Below are 15167 nucleotides of genomic sequence, written 5' to 3' on the forward strand. Positions count from 1 at the left end.
GTCTATGCACAGCATGTGATTCTAAGCAGATTAACAAGCATCAGAAGACATGCATTACTTACCGTAAAAGCATTTCTGATGATTGTATCTGCTTAGATTCACATGCGCCCTCCCTGCCTCCCCGCTCGGGGTGGAAGGAACATAGACTTCTTACTACTTTCTCTCTTCATGTACTCGCTCACTATAGCCTTGGGCTCCCTCATGGCAGAAAAAATACAATCGGAGGAACCTCGGCGCGTGAGGGATTTTGGGTACTACACACGTCACGATAGGGATAGTGTTTCAGACACGCCTATGCCGACGTCTCCTTTCGGTCCCACGAAAGACAAGATGCAATACTCTGCGGTTGCCACTGGATGTCGGACCATATGCACAGCATGTGAATCTAAGCAGATGCAATCATCAGAAATGCTTTTACGGTAAGTAATGCATGTCTTATCCCTCGTCCACAATGAGGCTTGGTGTGCAGCCTGTAAACTCCTTCGTCCAAAAACTTTGAAGGAACACAGGGTCAAAAGGTGGGCAGCCTACAGCATGTCGAAGGCTGAATCCTCACCTGCGGCCGCTGAGTGTGACGAGGGGGGATAGTGATAACGCTACCTCTGGAACGCAGGTTGTTGACCTCTCGGAGGGCTCCAGCTCCATCGCGTCTGGCCCCGGCCCTACTTATGGGGATGTACACCCCGGTGACGCTGGCGCACACGAAAGTCACTAAACGCACAACCCACGGCCATTCGTCGAGTAAATCGAAGAAGGCCTCGGTGCCAACGGCGACGCCGATCAACCGGCGGCCTCCGCCGACCATAAAGGCCGGCAGCCCTCCCCACAGCCGCATGCGTGCCTAGCGACTGGGCCGTCTTCAACTAAGGAGGCTACCACCAAAAAATCAGTTGAAACACCTCGAAAGGGGGCGTCCGTCGACAGTAAGTTCCGGCACTGCCGAAAACTATTCACGACCAGCCCTTGACAGAGAAGCTAGTCGTCGAAAGCATAGCTAGAATAGTCTCCAAAGACTTGCAGAAACAGGTGGTGAAGGAGTCACCAAAGCCTGCTCAGAGTCAGGGAGACGCCGAAATCTACGGAGGGTACGCCGGAAACCTCCCCCCACATCTAAGGGAAAACACAGATATATCCCCATTGCCGGGCCCAAGAGAATGTTTCTCAGAGGGCGACGGGGGTATATCCTCCACGCTATGGGAGAGATCTCGACACCTAGAGGCGGAGGAGCAACCCTTTCCGCCGCTAGACCATTCAGAGTTATCCCAGTGGACTAGGAGAAAGATTTGAATCGTGTATGGACAGGCTAGATAGGTTTGTGTCCACTTCTGAACACATTTCACCTAAATGGCCAAGTGAGGTGCTCCCTGAAGACCCTAGAGCCAAATTTACAAGACCTTTTGACCCACTTGAGGAAGAAATAGATACATATGACCTCACTGAAGAGGATCCACACGTTCAGGAAGAGGAAGAATTCCTTAATACTGAAGATCTACAAGACCCTGTAGGGGACTTTGAGGAAGACCCAGACATATGCGAACCCCAGCCCTGGCAGTCACCAGGGGCGTCAACAGACCCTGATGTTTTAAACCTGCCCTCTCCTAAGACCGTCCACAGGCGAAGGTTCTCCGACTGGCGTGATCAACCCACATTCAATGCAATGCTATGCAAGGCGGCTGCACATTTTCAAATTGATATGGGGGGAGACTACCCCAGAGGTAGATTTTGATGAAAGAATAATTAAGGAAAAGCCGCCTGCTAGCCAAGCCAGGACCCTTCTCGCCTCAATCAAGAGACGCCTTGTTCCCTTTTTATCTACACCTGCATTAGTTGGAGGTGTCAATCCAAGAATCGAGAAGCTTTTTAGCCCCTCACCTTCTGATCCCTTATATATCAGGGGTCATTCCATACCAGATTCCCTGGTAGTAACCACCATGAGTTTAAGGGGGTTGTGCCTCTCGCAGGTAAAGGAGCGTATTTATTCATTGTACTTCCTTGAACCCAAAAAGGATTTAACCATGCGCCCTGTATTAGATCTGCGCTTAGCGAACACATTTGTTAAACTTCAAAAATTTCGTATGGTGACTTTGCAGGAGGTAATCCCCCTGCTCACACAGGGGGATTACATGGCAACACTGGACATGAAAGATGCATACTTTCATATTTCAATGTTGCCAGTGCACAGGAAATAGGTTCATGATAGAAGGCAAACACTATCGGTTCGAAGTGCTACCCTTCAGCATAGCCTCAGCGCCAAGGGTATTCACGAAGGTACTGGCATTGGCAGCAGCACACCTGCACAGGTTGTCCATTCTGGTCTATCCTTACCTCGACGACTGGCTCATAAAAGGGGATTCTTACGAAACATGCCTCTCAAATACCCAAAAGACTGTAGACCTCTTGTTCCACCTGGGCTTCTCCATCAACGAGAAGTCGTCCAGTCTAGACCCCAGCCAAGTCAAGCAATTCCAAGGGGCTCTAATTCAAACAAAAGACTGCCTTGTCTTCCCCTTCAGCGAGAGAGTCCAAAACATGCTGTTTCAGATCCCTCAATATGTAGCCGGTTGAGAGGTGACGGTACGCAAAGCCATGCGATTGCTAGGAATGATGGCGTCATGTATTTATTTGGGCCCTCACGCGTGCCTGCACCCAATGCAAGAGTGGCTCAACAGCCAGTGGTGTCAGACCAGCGGACAATCGGACCATCTAGTGGTTGTCTCGCAAGCCTTGGTTCTCTCGCTGCGGTGGTGGTCGAGGGAAAACCTTGTGTTGGGGGAATCCTTCGCCACCCCCACAGTGGACGCCACTCTAACCACAGACGCATTCCTCACAGGATGGGGGGCTCACCTATCCCATCACAATGCACACAGAGTTTGGACTCCAAGTGTGGTGTCCAAACACATAAACCGGCTGGAATTGTTTGCGGTCTACAAAGCACTGAAGACCTTCCAAACACACTTACAAGGGAAAACAGTGCTGTTGCTCACAGACAGCACCACGGCCATGTACTACCTGAACAAGCAAGGGGGCACTCACTCTCCAGAACATCTGGAAGTGGGCTCTCAAACACATGTTCCTGTTATCTCAACATGTACCAAGGGAACTCAATCTTCTGGCAGACGGACTCAGCAGAGACTTCCCTCTGCCCACAGAGTATGAATGGTGATTGCACGAAGATATCGTCTCCAACGATTTTGCAGAATGGGGATTCCCAGAGATCGACCTGTTCACAACTCTGGAGGACACCCAATGCCAAGATTACCTCCAGGTACCCCCAGAACCGCTCCAAGGGGAACTGTCTCTGGATAACATGGTCAGGGAAATTTGTCTACGCTTTCTCTTCAACCTCCCCCCCCCCCCCGACTCCCCTTCTCAACAAGATAGTGCACAAGATACACCAGGAACCAATTACAATGATACTGGTGTGGCCCCCATGTGGGCCCGCCAACCCTGGTTCGCTCATCTGATTGAGATGTCACTGTCTCCTCCAGTGAAACTACCCTGCCCGTACAACATGTTGTCACAGGACGGGCCAAACGCTGCATCCATGCCCACAGACCCTGAACTTGGCAGCCTGGCTCCTGAGGTCATAGAATTTGGACATTTGCAGCTCCCTCAGAGATGCATGGACATTCTCATAGAGGCAAGGAAACCGAACGCTCATTACTGCTACTCTAGTAAGTGGAAACGGTTTGTCATCTGGTGTAACTCAGAGCATCAACCCTGTTGACTGTTCTACCACACATATTATTCTATACCTGACTCACTTGCTGGACTCGGGGTTAGTCTTTAATTCTATTAAACTTCACCTTGCTGCACTCTCCGCCTACACTACGTCTCAACATAAAGTTTCATGGTGGAAAGTTCCAGTTATTAAAGCCTTCATGGAGGGAGTGAAGAGAATTCACCCTCCTATATTTAACTAAGCTCCCGGATGGGACCTGAAGGTTGTTCTAACCAGGCTAATGGGGCCCCCCCCCCTTCGAGCCCATGCATAAAGCGACCCTTAAATATCTCACGAATGACAAATATTTCAGCCTCTGGGCTGGAAGGGAACCGTGCGGCGCTCACATCTGGACATACGCCCTCTTGTCAGGCCTGTCTCAAAGCTGCAAGTAGCCTTTCATAAACCCTAAAAAGGAGCCCCCAACCTTGGTACCACGAGAGTAACGCCAATGATGGGGCTGCTGTGTCTGATTGCAATGCTTTATCAGATCGCAAATGGAGGAAAGCAATGAAAAGAACTGGCTTTGCCAGTGAATGCGAGGGCAGTCTGGCCCTGGTGTTGGGTGATGCGAAGCCGTGTTGTTGCTAGACACACCAGGATTGACACACATCTGTGGAAACTAAACCGAACACAACAAAACCCAAAAACCATGAGCAAGTCGAAAGGCTACCTTCATGGTTGTGGGGACTATTTATCTATTGTTCGCTTGATAGGCGCTTATACAGCAAATACATTCTGTTTTCAAGCGCCCACAGTGGCACGGGAAGGGGACATGGGATTGAAGAACATTAAAATACACAAATATAAATACAGTGAAGGGGAAGGAACGGACAAGCCTACTATGCTTTGTGAGGATTCAGAATGTGCAAGTGCAGAAGGGAGAGGGCTGTGGGGTAAGTGCTGGGGTATCCGTGCTCGGGGGTGAGGCCACAGATGTGCAAGGTAAAGGCAAGTTTCTTCGGCCCTGTGGTCAGTGTCTTTAGGTAGAGCTTCCTTCTATGAGCACCAGAGATTCCGCTCAGTGTCACCAGGCACTCTTAAGTAGTAGCGTGACAGAGCCACAAGAGGGGCGGTTAACGAATATAGTACAGACTCTCATAAATACCCAATAATACTTTGTCTAGACACTATAGTTTTATAACAATCTGTAGCATAATGTATAGTCAATGGAGGTATTGTATGGCTTGTTTTCCTCGTCAAGGGGTACCTGCAGGTATGTCTTCTATCCCCACTTCTTTTTGCCCTGAATTTGAACCCCTGGCTATAGATATTATAATGAACTTCAATGTTAAGGGTATTGATTGTGATGGAGTTGACCTTAACCACTCCTTATTGGCAGATGGTGGATACCTGGATAATCCCAACAGTCTCTTCAGGAGATGTCAACTCTGACTAACCGTGAGACATTCGCTGGTTTCAAAATGCTCTACTCTCTCTGGTTCTGCCATCTTCTGCCTCTATCCCAGCCTTCTCGCAGTTTCTCTGCTGCTCCATCCTGGGGAACATTTGGGTGGTAACGCCCTCTACCTGCTCCCCGCGAGATACCTGCCTGCTGAGGAAGCGGCGTGAGTGACTCAAGGTGTCCTTTTAGCTCTCTGCTGTGAAGCCTGGAGGTTTCTTGATTTTTCCATAACTGCTAAAGCCTGCAGATGCTATCCCAGAGAGACCTCCCTGCCCTTCTGGCTCAGCGTGCCCGAAGAGCTGGACTATTCCATGTACCGGGAGGCCGTCCTGATGAAAGGTGGTGGAGAAGGGGCAGGGGGGGGTGGTTTGGCCTGCTGTCTTGCAATGGTGGCGTAGAAGCAAGGTGCTCTGCCTGCTCCCCTGGAATGGTGACTAGTAGCCTGAAGGGGAGCAGTCCGTATTTGTGGTTGGATGTGGCCAGTCTTCAGCAATTGTGGCTGTATATGGAGGAGTTTAAAACCGTAACGCAGTCCTGCTTATCGATCACGAGTTGTGAGTTTGACCTTGCTCGCAAGTTTCTTACTTCATTCTCCCTTGTTCTCTCTTCCAGATGGTCCGAGTCTCCTGGCTCTTCCTTTTCTCCAAGTTCATTGAGCTCATGGACACGGTAAGCACCTTCCCTACGTGTGGGGTTCTTGGGAGGGGGCTGTGGTTGAGAGGGAGTCTACTCCTAATGGAAAGGCTGGTCAAAAGGAGGGGGTTGAGTTTGGAGTTGGGGGCAACATTGGTATGTAGGAGAGTTCTCAACCCCAGGGATGCTGGATCAACAGATTGGGGGGAGAGGGGTGAGCGGAGGGGCAGAGCTGCTCCCCACAGACTGAGATTGAATGGGGTTGAAAGTGCCGGGATGAAGGGGGGTAGAGATCAGCCCCCCAGCAAGTGGGGGAGGTACCAAACAAGCAAGGAGATGGGGAGTTTACCCAATGAATGGGTGTGATGGTAGAGAGGGCCAAGCTCCCTAAAAGATGCCCCCCTGGAAGGGACCAACTATCCCTATTCTGCCCACTTGGGGAGGAAGGAGAGTGGCAGGTGGGGTGCATTCATTGATGCTTTGCAGGTGTCCATGAGTTTATCACCGGCAGGGGGGCTATATGCAGGTGTCCATGAGTTTATCCCCAGTGAGGGGGCTATATGCAGGTGTCCATGAGTTTATCCCCAGCGAGGGGGGCTACATGCAGGTGTCCATGAGTTTATCCCCAGTGAGGGGGCTATATGCAGGTGTCCATGAGTTTTATCACCGGCAGGGGGGCTATATGCAGGTGTCCATGAGTTTATCCCCAGTGAGGGGGCTATATGCAGGTGTCCATGAGTTTTATCACCCGCAGGGGGGCTATATGAAATGAATGTCAGCGGTCCATCTTTAAGTAAGGTGTGGGCTCCCCAACGGAGAAGGTGCAGTGAACATAGCTGTCCAGTTCCCTGTATTAAAACACGGTGGGGCTGAAACTCACTGCTCTGTTAAAGGGCCGTACGCCCCAGGCCCCCTTTAGAAAGGATGATTGCCAGACGTTTCCCTAGACCCAGTGGAGTGACAGTCTGAGTAGGCCTCTGCTATAGTCCGGAAAGGGGTTCTCTGGGCCTTGCTTTTCTGCACTGTTGGGCGCTGCTGTTAGTTTGGTTCTTGTTTCAGAGCCTTTTTGATGTATTTATTGGTTGTTTGTAATGCACACTATACAGCAAAAATGGTGTTTCAAGGCGCATCAAGACGAGGGGAGAGGAAGAAGGTATAAATAAAGAACATTCTTAAAAGGTTTTGAAACGTTTAGAACGTGCAAGTGCTATAGCATGAGCGCAGGGGTGGGGGGAGAAGGGTGAAGTGCAGGAAGGGGGAGAAGGGAAGAAAACAAACCAGCATTCTGACTCGGCCGTTGGACGATTTGGAACGTGCAAGTGCTGAAACATGAAAATAGGGGGAGGGAGAGGAGTGGGGGGGAGGGGAAGGTGATGAGTTGAAAAGTGTGGGAACAAGTAGGTGAACCAGACTTGCAAATAAAGCAGGTATGAGTGACTGCAGCCTAGAAAGGCCCTGCATCATGGAATGAGGGGCTACATCGGTCCCGCGCGGAAAGCCTCACTCAATGGTGAAGGGGGCTACCTCACGAGTGCAGATACAAGGTAGTTGTAGGCAACAATGGAACGCATGGCTACATAGTGCAGGGGGCTACATCAAGTGTAGGAGGGAACACTTACAGCAGTGCAAGTGAGCAGGGACGGGCAAGCACAAGTAAGGAAGGAATGAGAGGCAGGAGGAGCGGGTGCACATTAAGGGGAAACACAAGGTGAAGGGGGCTTAAGGTGGCTTAAATAAGGAGCAGGCGCCAGGAAGTAAAAAGCAACAATTGGACTGGGAGCATCAAGCACGTAACAGGAAGTGAGAAGAGAAAGGGGGAGGTAACAATAGGCGGAACAGGTAGGCAAGAATACATAAATGGGTAGTAGTAATGCGAGTAGGTATAACAGAGTGAGCTCGGATGTTACAGGTAGCTGCAATAACCTGCAGAGCAGGGCCGAATCCAGAGTCTCAGGAAAGTAAGAAGTGGAGGGCTCCCGGACCCGAGGTCCGGCCATACAGCCCCAGACCATCTGCTTTGAGCAGAGACGGGCTCTCGGGAACTGGTGAAGTCGTCCTTGGAGATGAATGTTACGCGCGTCCATGTTGGATGGCCCTGTCGCAGTGAAGTGAATGCAGCCCCTCACGGGCTCAAGAGCTTAAAGTTCCGCCCCCCAAGGACAGATGCAAAGGCTCAGCTGCGGGTGTCTCTTCTCTCGCCACTTCCTGGAGTGGTCCAGAGATTCTCGGGTCTTGCAGGGTGGGTATTTACCAAATTGATCGTTTACAAACGATCGTATGGTAAATCTCTAGCCAAATTCGGCCAGTAGTCGATTGTTGTAAACTATCTGTTTGGGAAATAACTACTAAACATTGGGGAGCGGCCCGAACCATGCAGGAAAACTGTTGTCCTGCGATGTCCGCTTTGCTGCCCACCTAGGCCTCAGACGGCTTTCAAAGGAAGGCCTAACACTTTCCCTTTACGCTGCGCTTCATCCGAAAATGATCCCCCAGTGCAAGGTATTGCAACTAAACCGTGCGTTGTATGCACGTTTGATTGTTCTGCCATCTAGTGGTTGCTTTTGGAAAGTGCATCTTGTACAGTAAGAGCCCATTTGTTGGCCTTATTTGTCTTTATAGTGGTATAGTCAGTACACGGGACTATGGAATTCCTCACACCTCGAAGACCCCTTTCTTTGCCTCCAGATACACATTAACTCTTCTAGGGTCCGACCACTTGAAGTGTTGGCAGAGAAAGCTCAAGAGACTCCCAGAAAACTGTGTTTTGGCTTTGTTTGAGGTACAGCTGAGCACAGACCTAAATATCACAGCCCGCAGTCCTGCCCCATCCTCTCCTCCAGTACCTGGTCTTCCCCCGACTGAGGATCTGGAAGTGGTATCAGGCCGCAAGCTTACATACCAGAACCCACATCCCTGCCTCCAACTTAACTCCCCTGTCAGATCTCAAGCCACCAGAGGTCCAGCAACTGATGCCAGGTCATTGCAGGGATACCTGGATTTCTCCTGAGGTTTTCATGCATAAATAGTGTAAGCGTGGCCTTGGAAAAAGGAGACTCTGACTCCCTTGTGAGCTGGGCTACTCTAGTTACCCCAGGAGACCTCCTTATGGCCCAGGCTACTTTAGTTACCTTAGGAGACCTGGCCCTTGTGAGCCGGGCTACTTAGTTACCCTAGGAGATATCCTCATGAGCCGGGCTACTCTAGTTACCCTCGGAGAACTCCACCTGAGCCAGGCTACTTTAGTTCTCCAGCATTGGATCTTTCATGGATTCACATGCTTAGAATATTCCCCGTCGTCAGACTGGGAACCCTCGGTACACATATATAGTCGTTTCCTATAGGAAAAAACTTCTGACACTTGTGTGTCCTATCCACGTTTACGTCCTCTCTGGGACCGTACACGCATGCCCCGTAGGACGTAGCGGTATAAAAGCCCCGCCCCCGCGGGTCCCGTCAGATTTCAACCGTCTCCAAAGATAGTGGGATCTCCTTGCGTAGTCTCTACTGCTAGATTTTTCGAATTGTCGAGCTCCTGTGAGTTTGTTAATTTTATCGGAATGTCGGGAAAACCTCTATTTCGCCCGTGTGCCACGTGCGGATTGAAGGTTTATGAGGGGGACGGCCATTTAGACTGTATTTATTGCCTCCACCCTCACCACTCGGCAGACCAGTGTGAAATATGTAAAGGTTTTTCCCAGAAAACCCTGAAGGATCGAAATCGACGGCTGGTTATCCTGGTTAAATGACGGTGCGGGAGCGTACCCTCAGTCAGAGGTGGGCTCTGTGCTCAGCGTGGCCTCTGCGAAAACATCAGGAGTCCCTCGACGCTCAACTTCGTCGGAACCTCCGACTAAGAAGTCACGACCGGCGGAAAAGGACGTTCCACGAAGTCACTCTTCTAAGGACTCTTCTAAAGACTCTGCAAGAAAGACATCTTCGTCAACTTCGTCGAAGAAAGGAAAGGAGAGGCCTAAATCCTCCTTGGGCGATCAACACAGATCAGCCACGAGTAGAGATTCGGATAAACGCAGGGAGAGCGCTGTGAAGGCGGGACCGCCTAAACCACCTGCAGGCCCGACGACGACGAACCAGTCGGTGTCCTCACTGCCGCTGACGCAGTCGATTTCACCCGTCATCAACCCAGCGACGACCTCGGCGACGATGTCCTCGTCGACGGAAGTTCTGGCCTGGAGACCAGAAGTATTTGATATGGGGTTGCCTGACACATTGCTACAGGAACAGGCAGCGTCAATTGCCTCGAAAGAAGACGACGGCTTCAGAATTGTGAGCCCGGAGGACCTCGGTCTACGAGCCAGGTTTCCATCAGGAGCAACCTGCTCTCAGGTGTTTACCCAACCTCCAAGCTCTCAGCTGACTCTGTCCATGGAGGTACTGTTCTCCTTACACTCGCTGCTGAAATCGCTGGACGAAAGGCTTCCACCTGTACCGTCGACACCCCCCGTCGACGAGCCCGGCCCTTCACACCGCCCGACCAGATCGTTCGGGGTTCCAACTACTCCAGCAGTCAAGGAGGAAGGTGAGCTTTCGGACTCCCTATCTGACCACGGGTCAGCGCCAGATATATCCCTCTCACCATCTAGGGATCCATCCTGGGTGTCGGATGTGGAAATGGAAACACCAAAGAGTCCCACTCACCCGTCACCACCGGACGATATAGGTGCCTTTCATTCTATGATGGAAAAAGCGTGCAAGGAGTTTGGCCTGGTCCAACAGGAGGAGAAAAAGGACTGTTTTCTTTTTGACCATATGGGCAAGAGTAGACGCTCAATATTCTCAATACCCATTTTAGACCATGTCTGGAAAGAAGGTGTTCAAACCATGCGTCACCCATTTTCTGAGCCGGCTGTCAAAGGCCGCATTGAAAAGAAATTTAAAGTACCAGACTCTACACCGAAGTGTCTTTCGGCTAAACCTACACCGGACTCGGTGGTGTCGTCGGCGGCGACGAGAAAAGCAAAGGCCCAACATAAATGCTCTACCCCTCCAGATAATGAGGCGAGGCGCCAAGACGTGTTTGGTAAGAAGGTTCTTTCTGTGGGGGCCTCAACGGTGAAAGCAGCTAACTCCCTGGCGATTGTGGCCAGATATGACAGGGAAATGTGGCACAGACTGGCACCTATCCTGGACCACCTCCCGGAAGAACATAGAAGAAAGGCGATGTCCCTGGTTCGAGAAGGCGAAGAAGCATCGAATCATGCTATAAACATAGCGGTGGACCTGGCAGATTCGGGTTTTAAACAAATAAATAACGGAGTTGTTCTAAGACGCCAGGCTTGGCTTAAGTGCACCAACTTCAGACCCGAAGTACAGTATAAAGTTTTGGACATGCCCTTCGAAGGTGATCTTCTTTTCGGAGAAAAGGTGGACGAGGCCTTGAAGGGCATGAAGGAGGACTCAGATACAGCACGCTCGTTGGGTTCTCTCCAGAGTGGTAAGCCCTTTCGTTCTTTTCGTCCGTTTAGAGGAGCATCTGGAAACTCAAGATTCTCAGCAACCAGGGATAGATCTTTTGGTAGATCAGCGTATCCTTCCCAAGGATATAGACCCGCCTCTCAGACCTCAAGCCGGCGCAGAAACTTCCAGTCTTCCAAGAGACGACCAACTTATTCGTCGTCGACGAGCAAACAGAAAGACCAGCAATGACGGGAAGCGTACCGTTCTGGGAGGAAGAGTGTCAAGCTGCATCGAGGAATGGGAGATCATCACAACAGATCAGTGGGTTTTGGACACTGTGAGGTACGGACATTCCCTACTATTCAAATGCAAACCTCCAAAATGTCCACCAATACACCTATCCCAGCCACATCTAAACATCTTGCGGCAGGAAGTAACACTCATGTTACAGAAAAGCGCCATCGAATTAGTCCCTGCATCGCAGAAAGGCCTAGGGGTATACTCACGGTGTTTTGTGGTAAAGAAGCCAAACGGAAAATGGCGCCCTATTCTCGACCTGCGAGACCTCAACAAGACCCTACAGAGTCAAAAATTCAAAATGCTTACACTGCAGGAGGTGATCAGATCCGTCCAAAGGGACGATTTTTTGGCGTCACTAGATCTACAGGACGCGTACTTCCACATTCCGGTGTGTCAAAACACGGGAGGTTTCTGAGGTTCATGGTAGGTCAGACACACTACCAATTTGCAGTGCTCCCATTTGGTCTAAAGTCCTCCCCAAGAACGTTTACAAAATGTTTGGCACCTGTGGCAGCCTGGCTGCGAAAGGGAGGGCATCATGTATACCTGTACCTCGACGACTGGCTTGTGAGGGGATCCTCCCCAGCGTCGACCAACGACAGCGTACAAGCCACCTTACAACTTCTGCAACGACTGGGGTTCGCAGTGAACTTCGAAAAGTCCTCTCTAAAGCCCTCAAGGAGCTTGAAGTTCTTGGGAGCTCAATTCGAAACCCACTCGGGAATAGTGAAACCGTCCCTAGACAGAATATTGAAGATCGAACAACTGACGAGTCAACTTCGCCTACAGAGCACATTTTCCGTGAGAAAATATGTGGCAATCCTGGGTTCCATGGCTTCGTGCATCCACCTAGTAGAAAACTGCCGATTGTTCATGAGGCCTCTACAGGAGTTCCGGTGGTCAGACAGGATAACCGTCGACGACGAGGGTGTCATCAGATCCCTCCAATGGTGGAAAATCTTTCACAACCTGGACAGAGGGGTTCCTCTACAAGAGCCGGAATTTCAGAACACCATCATCACGGACGCCTCCCTGACGGGCTGGGGAGCACACATGAACGATCATCAAACCCAGGACAGATGGTCTTCGACCGAATCGCACCTATACATCAACGTGCTGGAACTGAGGGCAGTGAGATGGGCCTTGAAATCATTCCTTCCACATATCAAAGGATCAAAAGTAAGAGTGCTGACAGACAACACGACAGCCATGTTCTACTTGATAAAGCAAGGCGGCACCAGATCCAGGACCCTTTCGGCGGAAGCTCAAAAGATCTGGCACTGGGCGTTGAAACACAACATATCCTTAGTGGCTTACCATCTCCCGGGTGTGAAGAATGTGCAAGCGGATTCCCTGAGCAGGACAATGGCTCAAATACACGAGTGGGAGCTGGACACCGGTCAGCTACAAATAATCTTCGAAAGGTGGGGGACCCCCTCAATCGACCTCTTCGCAACGAAAGAAAACAGGAAATGCGAACAGTTCGCGAGCAGATGGGCTCAAAAAGGATCCCTAGGGGAAGCGTTCTCGTTTCCTTGGACGGACAAATTCCTGTACGCTGTCCCTCCGTTCCCCTTTATACGGAGCACAATCCAGGGGATTCGCAGGTACAAATGCCGGGTCATTCTAGTGGCACCGTATTGGCCGAGACGACCATGGTTTTCCGACCTCCTACATCTGTCGCTGGAACAGCCTATAACTCTCCAGAAAGGGCCGAACCTACTGTCCAGGGACAAGGGAACGGTGTGGCACCACAATCCGGACAGCCTCAACTTAACAGCATGGCTCCTGACTTTTCAGAGTTCGGCAGCTTGAAAGTCTCGTCGGATTGCCGGAGAATTCTGCAGGCGGCTAGGGCCCCTTTGACTAACAAATCATACATATGCGAATGGCGAAGGTTCTGTACGTGGTGTCAAACACAGCACGAAATTCAGCCTTTAGAAGTAACCCTGGAACAAATTCTTCCGTATCTTCTTCACCTAGCTGAGAGTGGGCTGTCATCATCGTCCATCAAAGTGCACTTGGCGGCCATTTCAAGGTTTACGAGGAGGAGACAGTCTTCACCATTATTCAGTGACAGACTGGTGAAACATTTCATGAGGGGTCTCTTTAGAACTTTCCCCCCTACGAAACGGTTCCCACCGTCGTGGAGTTTAAATGTGGTGTTGGCTGCCTTAATGAAGCCTCCATTTGAGCCAATGTCCTCTTCATCCATGCAGTTCCTATCTTGGAAACTGGCTTTCTTAATTGCCATTACATCGGCTAGAAGAATGCCAGAATTACAGGCATTGGTCATAGATCCTCCATATATGAGATTCTTTAAGGACAAAGTAATTTTATCAACTAACCCTACTTTCATCCCGAAAGTACCGACAGTCTATCACAAGCACTCGACCCTGGTCCTTCCTACTTTCTTTGCGTCCCGGTCGTCGGCGGCGGAAAAAAGCCCTTCATACTCTGGACGTCAAAAGGGCGTTAAAATTTTACCTGCAAAGGACGCAAGATATCAGAACTACCAGACAGTTGTTCATTGCCTACGGTCCGTCGACGAGAGGCAGGGCAATCTCCAAGCAAGGCCTGGCTCGTTGGGTCTCTTCGGCAATTACTTTTAGTCACTCCAAGGCTGGGAGACCCCTACAAGGACGCCCTAGAGCCCATTCCACGAGATCGACAGCCTCCTCCGCGGCTCTATGGGCAGGAATTCATCTGACAGACATCTGCCAAGCGGCGGCATGGTCTGTCCCACACACGTTCACACGCCATTACTGCCTGGTAAGGCAGCATGCGGATGAAGTACAGATGGGACGGGCAGTTCTGCGCCATCTGTTTCAATGAGGTAAGCCAAAAACGGTTAAGCTTTGGTCTTTTGCCTTGTCTATTCTGGTTCTTTAGTGTGTCTGTTTTGAGCAATATATATATATATATATATATATATATATATATATATCAGAAAATATGTTGCTGCTTACTTGCCTATATATTAGGTTTTGGGGTGTTTTTTGTGGTGTATGTTACATTGCATTCTCACCTCCTTCTTTTAGGATACTGCTATACAATCTATTCTAAGCATGTGAATCCATGAAAGATCCAATGCTGGAGAAGGGAGTAGTTTCTTACCTGTAACTCCATTTCTCCAGCGTTATGTATCTTTCATGGATTCACATGCGCCCACCAGCCTCCCCGGAATGCAATGTGCAAGATATGTGCATAAGCAGGTTCTCCTTTCTACTTTGGAGGGGCCGAAATCTGACGGGACCCGCAGGGGCGGGGCTTTTATACCGCTACGTCCTACGGGGCATGCGTGTACGGCCCCAGAGAGGACGTAGACGTGGATAGGACACACAAGTGTCGGAAGTTTTTTCCTATAGGAAACGACTATATATGTGTACCGAGGGTTCCCAGTCTGACGACGGGGAATATTCTAAGTATGTGAATCCATGAAAGATACCAACGCTGGAGAAATGGAGTTACAGGTAAGAAACTACTCCCTTCTCTGAGGAGACCTGGCCCCTTACGAGGGGGACTACTCGTTACCCTGGGAGACATCCTCATGAGCTGGACTGTTCTAGTTACCCTAGGAGGCATCCTCGTGAGCCAGGTTACTTAGATACCCGAGAAGACCTGGCCCCCTAAGAGCCAGACTATTCTAGTTACCCTAGAAGACATCCTCATGAACCAGACTGTTCTAGTTAC

General features: G+C 50.3%; 1 protein-coding gene across 3 annotated transcripts in view; it reads left to right on the top strand.

Annotated features, from left to right (window-relative positions):
- ELOVL1 (ELOVL fatty acid elongase 1) overlaps nucleotides 1–15167 on the top strand; it is a 228062-nt gene that overhangs the window by 179242 nt on the left and 33653 nt on the right. For all 3 annotated transcript variants that reach the window (XM_069642437.1, XM_069642436.1, XM_069642438.1), the window contains exon 5: nucleotides 5739–5795. In XM_069642437.1, the coding sequence (XP_069498538.1) occupies nucleotides 5739–5795 (57 nt within the window). The remainder of the gene's footprint in view (nucleotides 1–5738; nucleotides 5796–15167) is intronic.

This window comes from Ambystoma mexicanum, chromosome 1q (assembly GCF_040938575.1).
Source record: "Ambystoma mexicanum isolate Mex_15411 chromosome 1q, UKY_AmexF1_1, whole genome shotgun sequence".
NCBI lineage: Eukaryota > Metazoa > Chordata > Amphibia > Caudata > Ambystomatidae > Ambystoma > Ambystoma mexicanum.